The sequence below is a fragment of the Cynoglossus semilaevis genome, chromosome Z, assembly GCF_000523025.1.
Source record: "Cynoglossus semilaevis isolate Cse_v1.0 chromosome Z, Cse_v1.0, whole genome shotgun sequence".
NCBI classification, from domain to species: Eukaryota; Metazoa; Chordata; class Actinopteri; order Pleuronectiformes; family Cynoglossidae; genus Cynoglossus; species Cynoglossus semilaevis.
In genome coordinates this window covers 4,461,438-4,470,144 of record NC_024328.1, presented here as the reverse complement: position 1 = coordinate 4,470,144, position 8,707 = coordinate 4,461,438, and the positions used below count along the sequence as shown (strand labels likewise).

The following is an 8,707-nucleotide window of genomic DNA, read 5'->3' as shown; positions in this document are numbered from 1 at the left end:
TCTGGGCACTCTAGAATTCCCTCCAGTCTGTGGAATAAACATGGGTCATTAGAAGTACAAATTACATGGAGCTGTGGACTGTTGATATGCCTGTACGCGCATAACATATTGGAATACATGGATTTATATCTACATGTAGTTTTAATAATGTAATACATGCGTAATGGTTCTTCAATACAATTAATAACTTCAAATTTAACACAATTTTATGTATAATCTGTTTACTTTTTATTTGTTATATATTCCAATATGTGTATTATAATCTAATAATTGGATAGATTTTCACATTTGATATGAATTTTCCATACTTTTCCATTATTTTATTATTTAGCCATTGGTTAGATTACATCTAAATGGATCATAACATGTTTGTTCTAATGGTGGTGATTGACTCCCACTGCAGAAAATATTTAACAAGGAAACTGGTAGTTTTCCATCCAGTTGTTTTTGCAGTGATAGAAGAACTAAAGAGAAATGGTACTGACAATCAGTTCAACCAAACCAGTCACTCCTTCACAATATCATTGATATTAGCTCAGAGAGACACAAAAGCTGCTGTCGCAGAAAAATCTTCAAGAAACTAATTTAAACAATTAAACACTTAAACACACAAAAATACATCAGGATAGTGTTGGATCAACAACCTGATATAAAACTCATTGATCTTCTCTGTGACCTGTGGCTGACTTAAAACCTTAAAATAAGTATATCAAAAATGGAAATGACTGACTGATCTTTCCTGTAGAACATGCGGTGCGTGGTTGGCAGCCCTCCATCAAATCCTGGCTCCCACCAGCAGGTGAAAGTCTCTTTGTCAGGTGACCTGCAGCCCAGCAGCACAGGTTTACCTGGCAGAGATCCACCTGTGGTCACATAACACACAAGTTAATGACTGTGACATGTCAGTTCCTGAGTATTTGAGTCATGGAGGTGTGTCTCACCACTGGTCGCTGTGGTGGTGATCATCAGCAACAGCAGTGACACTAAACGCTGCCACATCTTTGTCTCTGAAACCCAGTGACATCACAACAATGGCACATGAGCTTCACAGTTTAGCGTAACAGCCTCAGAAAAAGCTCACCTCATCGCAGAGTCAGTAACAGACATTACACATGTGACACAGAGAAAAGAATGACGTAGTTCAAAGCTATTTGCATGATTGGTGGGGATTATGTATTCAGCTCATTTCAAAAATGACAAGGTAGTTAATTTAAAAATACATTTATAAACCCAACAGTTTTCTAGCCACATGTTTATTCTGACATCACTGAACATTAACAGTACAAACGAGCTTTATGATGTCAGAAATAATGCATATAACATTACAGCAATGTCATAGAGGTCACATGTGGGCTAAAATTCAAGCTTTATGACATCACAGATCAGACGTTAGTATCAGAGCACCATGATGACATCAAACTGTGTTCAGTGAAGTTGTGCTTAACATTAATATCATGTTAAACACACTGCGCAGTGTCAAGAATCTAACACAACAGGTTAATGACACTAACAACCTGATTTATGGTGTAATAACATGATTGATTGAGGATCAATCAAATCACAAAGCAACCAAACCTAGGTTAATTAAACTGGAATCATTAGAGGGGTCAAGGACATGAGGTAAGGTACATAGGGCAAGTGACATTTCAGATTGTTTATAACATTATAAACAAGGTTAAAGACAGCACACAGGTTAGGTGTCTGTTTCCTACTGTGATAACCAGAGCAAATGTTTAGCTTCACATTAGCAACCAAACAAACAGTATGTAAGAAAGAATTATCACACTACTAAAAAAGAAAAATAGTTAAAGCGATAAAAAAAATAAGGGTTTTACTTACCTCCCGCTCAAAAAACAAGACGACCTTCTCTCACCTGAACCTACGCAGGTGTGTCTCTGACGTCTACAGGAAAAGAAGCGGATGGCCCCAAAAGGAGGAGGGCTGATGGGCGGGGCTTGATAACCTGAGAGCGAGTCTAACAAAGAGTGCAGAGGATGTGAGATGTATCACTCTGGCTCTTCACAAGCTCTTATTTCATCTGTTTTAAGGTGTCATGTGTCAGACTGCTGGGTGGCCATGTTTTGGAAACTCCTCTGCCCCCCCCCCAATATGGAAATGAGCTCTTACTTCATAAATTCAAATATATTTTTATGTTCTCTTTATTGTTGAAAAATAGCATAAACATTATCATTTAAGAACTTTAGTTTCCTGCTACATTTTATTTAAAATAAAAAAAACTATGAAAATGTACCCATAACAGTGAAACAAATAGTGAAATTTAAATATGTTTATAATAAATATATATATCTATATAATTTTTTTAAGACTTTTGTACTCAATAAGATCTCTTTAGATGGACAGGTGTCAGATTCACAGCAGCTCGTTGCAGGACAATGATCAGAAATAAAAACAACCTGAAAACGTGTTCAATCATCAAATTTCTATTAACATAGAGTTGTCGGGCCGTTTTTATTCATAATTCCAATGTTTGAAGATCTGTTCGGGTTTAAAAGGTATTTTTAGCATCCAACACTGATTAAGTCAAATATTGCAACTGAATTATCACTGATATTTGAAGATTCTGGTCAGCCAAGGTCTGGGATCCTTTTTATCTGGTTTTTGGGAACTCTGCTGTGCAGGGGTGCTGGTGAAACTGAAAGTCGTTGTTTGAAACCTAAGAATGCTGATCTCTGAGTTCTTCATTTAACACCTGGAGTTGTTTAAGTGATTTTTGCTGGACAAGCCACTGCTGAGATCTAGGCTGAAGTTCAGGTTGGACCTGGGACTGTTTAAATCTGTGTTGTGCTAGAAGATGAATTTTTCTTATCAGTGATTCAGCTTGAGCTTTGGGTTTTACAAGGATCTGCTGAAATTTGAGTTTAGCTTTGGCATAGACTCTGTTCTCCTGAGATTTGCATCGAGCTTTGGGTTGAACGTCTGTTTGCAGAGTTTTGGGTTGAAGGGTGCCCGAATGGCTAATAACTTCAGGCTCAAGGCCCAACTCCAACATCCTTGGCTCAAATCTAAAGCCAGAATCTGAAAATGAAGAACCATGTTTTTACATAACAAATTAAGCATTTATCATATTAACTCAGTAAAAAATAACCTCAACCTAGTATAAGAACTTACATTTGATTCTGGTTTGAAGGCCCCATATATAGAAGAGCCACAAAAAAAGGACCCTAAAAAAGAGGTATCAATCAGGAATAAAATTGAACTTCACATAAAGATGAATTCATTAATTAATTTGGTAGAATTCTAAAGTTACCAAAATCCACATTGTAATTTGGCTTGAAAGTTTTCCCAAAGTAAACTTCTCACTATGTTTTGCCATAGTTGGGAGTTTTGGGGAAGGTTGATTTTAATTGTTGTGGCACAAACAGAGTATTTTGAAATAAACCGACTCTTTGTCCTTTTCAGGATCCTCTGGATGAGATCACCTGGTCAAACATCAGGTGTTTGTGGATTAACTTTGAATAGTTTTCCAGACCATTCACGTTTACATTCACGCATGTGGTCAATTTAGAAAATTAGCATGTGTTTCCCAAAAAAACGTTTCAGATTGTGAGAAAACCAGACTGACAAGACACAACTTGTAAAAAAAAAAGAGAGAACCTGAGTTATACACAATTAGACCATTAGTAAGTATTTTTAAAAAAAATCAAATTATTATTTTCAAATTAAGTAGTAGTTAGAATAAAAACCTCAGATTCGTTGCGAACTTGAGTTATGCTCAAAACCGTTCAGTTTTTATTTTGATATAGATAGTTGCAGAGGAAACATAAATTACCAAATCACCAGCCCCATATCTGCAGTCAAAGCTTGGACCAATTTCCTGAATCTAGTTCAAATTGACCTAAACCGACACACAATCCTCCTCACGGGAAGTTACAAAAAGTGTTTTTTGTCACCTTGCTGTAAGAACCAATCACAACGTTTGATGACAGTGTGAGGGCGTGCTGGCAGACACATAATACGCCATTGATTATCAGTCACAAATGATGCAATTGTGAAATAATTATTAAATTTGTATTTTCAAATTAGGGATAGCACTTTTCATACATCTTAATCAGCGTAAAAAACTCAAATAAGAGGTTTATCAATTAACCACTAAATATACTAAAACTGGCATAAAACTGGCGATTTTTTTTAATCTTGCAGCAATTTCTCAGCTAATTACTAATACTTCCACAGGTCTGTGACGTTTCGCCATGACCACGCCCATCATCCTGCGATGTGCAGCAGTGGATCTCAACCTCTGTCATCACCGTGATCGTCAGTGTTTTCACCGACTTGAACTAAAACAACAACAGCAAGGTAAGCGTTTTTGTTATCTAACATTTGATTCAAGCAGCTAAAGCGATTTTAGTCGATGTATTGACAGGAGCATCGTCAGGGCAGACGCTGAAGATAATGATAAAAGGCCGCTGTGATTTTTCTGACTCCCTTCTAATCAAGTTAATCATATTTAAATGTGCGACCTCTCCTCTCCCAAACACAGGTATAGTGTGGATTAGTTAAAAATTAAACGGAACGTAATGTTAAATAGTGCGACCGCGTCTGTCTGTCATAATGCTAACAATGCTGCTAGCTGCGAATATGACGCTGTGTGTTATTTTATTCATCGCTAAGGCAGAATTTAAACCCCGCAAGTTCGTCATCAAATCTGCTTCCTACACCACATTAAATTAATTATTTCTTTTCTTTTAATTATTACAGAGCAGTCAAATGTTGTTCTGACGTTTTTTTGTGTGCTTGTTTGTTGTTTTATTTATCACAAAGACGCAAATTAGTGCGTCTACTCCTGCTTTCACATCAGTGCAGTTTACCCAATTGTTCTGAAAAATTAGTGTAAACAACTGGCACTGTTTCCTTTTCTTTGTTCAGTTCTTTGTTCAGTACTTTGTAAGTACCGTTATTATGACATAAAATCATCACAAATGGCTATCATTTTCTCGTGAAGTTACAGAAACGTAAACAATCCATTTCCGCTTGGAGTTGCAGAAATTATGCTCGGTCTTACAAATGGAAACATGCATACAGTATATACTGTATATATATTTTATATATACAGTATATACTCTATATATACTGTATATATGTAAGTATAATAACGTAAGGTTATTTAATAAACACTTGGTCCTCTGGAATGTCCAGAAAGCTGTTTATAAAGGCATTTACATCATCATGTAATATCAGTTAGTTTCTTTGCTACATCATTTGAAGCAGTTTATTTATTTAAGCCCACAAAAATACATTCAAATATGCATATTCCAGTATATTTTAGTACCAGTGAGAACATTAACAATCGAATAGTGAGTGTAAAGTTGAGAACTGCCAAAGCTTTTATTGTGAAGTTGGACTAATTGTACTTCCTGTTTACTTTTTCTCTTGTGTTCATGATCATAACATGGTGGGAGTCTAGTTGATGTAAACAGCTATGTGTATCTGTCTGTCATCAAAATGATCATCAGTTATGGCACTGCTCACAGGTTATTTGGTACGGATTTAGTAAGTCTGTGTGTATTATGTTGTTCCCGGAATAGATGAACAGATTAGATATGACTTCATCAACTCGGCATTGTCTGATTGTCACACCCCTCATATGTAGATGTATAACAATAACAAAGAACGAAAGATTCGTCTGAAATGACTGATATTAGGTTAGACAGGTAATTTAATATTGTTATACAGAGAAAATCAGTGATTGAAGTTTACAGAAACAAATGTATATTGCTACCTTTTAGTGGATTGTAGGAATATTATTTTAAATAATGAATTTAAAATTCCTGTTATCTTGCTGCAGGTTTTTTTATGATGTTAGGTTTGTTATTTTTGGCCTGTGAAGGTAACTTGTTTTTTGACAACAAACCAAATAGTTTTGCTTTGTTGTCCAATTTGCAATTATTTTATAAAAACAACACAAAAAACATTTTTGATTAATTATTACAATTTTCCCAAACCTTGCAAAAAATTTAATCACAGCCCATTGCTTATATATATATATATATAGTACAGTATAGTTTAAAACCCAGTATATATTTATATATACTATAATATAAATATGGCTGCTTCACCCATTTGAAATGTGTTTGTTATATAAGGCCTGTGGATGCTGGATGTACTGCACATACTCTGTCTGTATGTCTGTGTATTCTGTATTACTGGTCAGACACACATCTTTTACACTTGGATTTATTGTTGCGCTTAGTTAATTCTTCGTGAGCTTTAAAGCAGGTTTAGATAGGAATATCCTTTTCCTGCGTAAAGTTTAAAAGTTCAGGCTGCACATTTGTTCCACTTTATATGACCACTATGAGGTGATGTGGCAAAGCGACGTTTATGTGTTTAAACACAGGGATTTAGGCGTGTCCCTGGACTTCTGTTAAGTATGATGTGAATGCTCAATCTGTCAAACACAAAATTTAACAAAGCAAACACTGAACTCATTGTCATAAATATATATTTTTTGTATGCCGAGACATGAACTTGTGTGAAAAGACATGGTGCTCATGAGGCTTTACAGCCAATGTCCAATTAAAATGTCTGAAAATGCATTTGAAAAACAGTCAACATAGTAAACCCATTAAGCTCAGCACTACAGTGCATGAACTACATGAACATTTAAACTTGTACTTGTTCACTTTGCTGATACTTCCTCTGCATCAAAGATGTTTGAGCTTCTGTTTGAATGATTTTTAGATTTTGGACAGCTTTTGACTAGGATTGTAATGAAATGGCCCAACATGATTCTAAAATAGATTTTACAGAAGCAGAAAATCAACTCCTTGTTGCAGACAATAATGCAGGTCAATCCAGGCCAGTGGATCAATACTTTACTTTCACTAATGACCCCATTAGTCATGATGGTTTTCTTTCATTAGCCATTAGACTCCTTTTCTTACGAAATGTAAAGACTTTCTTCTTCTTCTTTCAGCTGTTCCCTGTCTCCGTCTAACCCTCTATCTTGCAACTATGCTTTTACTCCAACCATTTACATGTCATCTTTCACAACATCCACAAATCACCTCTGAATCATACAGTGAAGCCACCTGAGAATGTGCAGCTGTTCAAAATGACAATCTGAGGAAAACTAAAAGGCAGAATAGTGATAAATCATCATTGTTATAGTTATTACACAGTTCAACAAAATTAATTCAAAAAATTAAGCACAATGTCTTCATTTACATGATGATTTAGATGATTTAGACTGTAAATTAAAGACACTTTTTTATGTTTTTCAGCCCTCAACGTTGTACTTTACTAATGCTTGGGCTTCAGTTGAAAAAGTTGGTTGATTGCATATGTAACAGCATTAAAGGCCAGATAATTTAAACTCCAGTAAGTTCCATTTTCTACTTTTCTGGCTGCTACTTGTGGGAACTTTCCTCTGGAACACTGAGCTCAATGAACCCACTTCTCTTGTATTTCATCCTCACTGTCTTCACAGTAACAAACAGCTCAGGCCTGAGCTGTGATTGGCCGATTAGATCTGAGGCATTTCCAAAATCTGTCTGTTCTATTTAGTTCTTTTACTCTTTGTGTGTGTTAACAAAAGGTCATTGATTCTGTGAATGCACACACACATACACACACACACACACACACACTACTGTTGCACAATTAATTCAATTTAGTGCTTGCATTTCCTGTGAATATTATTTAGTCAAGTACCAGTTGTAGTTGCAGTCCAAGTTCCTCTAAAAGTTCCAAAAGTTGAACAGCAATTCTCTGCTGAACTAATTCATATTTTATTATGAATATATATTATATATTTATTATATTTATTTATTATATAATATATTATTATGTTTAATTTTTAAGTTGTAGTAGTTACAGAGTATTGCCAATTAACTAAATAAATATTAAATAACTTATTTTTAAAACTTATTTTTATGTGGCACCCACTTTATTGTCCTTTTTAAGCATTCACATGTCTAATTGAAAAAAAAACATTTTGTTTTTTCTTGTTGAGAAAAATATCTTCACAGAAAAACTTTTTAGTTGTGAAGTGCCACAACTTTATTTTATGTCTATGTATAATTATTGGTTGTGTCGCCACGCTCTAATCTCATTGATCTTCTTTGTGTGTTCTGCAGATGTATCATTCTGAGCATGCTGTAGACTTCCCTGCCCTCTTTGTTGGTGTCTGTGGTGGTGCCTCCGTGGTACTCGGTCCAGAAATCGGAGTGTAAACATCTCCATCAATACCTTAAATTTCCTAGTACTTAATTTGACTGTCTTCAATCAACAGTCACCTCCTGCTGCATGATGGACAGCCCTCCCAAATTATCTGGTGAAACTCTGATAGTGCATCACATCCCACTGGTTCACTGTCAGGTGTCTGGGCGACGAAACGGTGGCAGCAACAGCAGTGGTGGAACACTGAAGAGGAGCAACCCATTCAGCCCACCAGAGAACCTGGGTTTGAATCGCACCACTTCCCTTCCTGAAAAAGATGTCTTCCAGAGGGAGGCACTGCTGTACAGCAGCCTTATACACACCTCCGGCAGCTCTATGGCCTCCCACAGAGGAGCACAGAACGGTGGTGGTGAAGAAGGCAAAAGAACCATCAATGTAAGCGATGATTCATCTGTGACATCAAGCATTTCAGAGGATCAGCTGTTCACGGCTAACACGCTACCAATGGCAAAACCGGGGAACAGGAAGCCACTTCGACGCAACCCCTTCCTGCTGCACACAGGGG

At 36.2% G+C, this 8,707-nt stretch overlaps 2 protein-coding genes across 4 annotated transcripts in view; one reads left to right on the top strand and one right to left on the bottom strand.

The window, feature by feature from the left end:
• Positions 1–1,938, bottom strand: part of prlrb (prolactin receptor b) — a 6,636-nt gene extending 4,698 nt beyond the window's left edge. The window contains 4 exon segments of the mRNA XM_008335844.3: positions 3–27; positions 731–863; positions 942–1,007; positions 1,840–1,938. Coding sequence (XP_008334066.1) covers positions 3–27; positions 731–863; positions 942–999 — 216 coding nt within the window. The 5' untranslated portion in view covers positions 1,000–1,007; positions 1,840–1,938.
• Positions 1,939–4,199: 2,261 nt separating this feature from the next.
• The window catches only part of LOC103397554 (iporin), a 15,235-nt gene continuing 10,727 nt past the window's right edge, over positions 4,200–8,707 (top strand). The window contains exons 1-2 of one of the 3 annotated variants that reach the window (XM_017043161.2): positions 4,200–4,317; positions 8,100–8,694. In XM_017043161.2, coding sequence (XP_016898650.1) covers positions 8,269–8,694 — 426 coding nt within the window. In that variant the 5' untranslated portion in view covers positions 4,200–4,317; positions 8,100–8,268. The remainder of the gene's footprint in view (positions 4,318–8,099; positions 8,695–8,707) is intronic. The other 2 variants (XM_017043159.2, XM_017043160.2) reach the window with 2 other exon arrangements.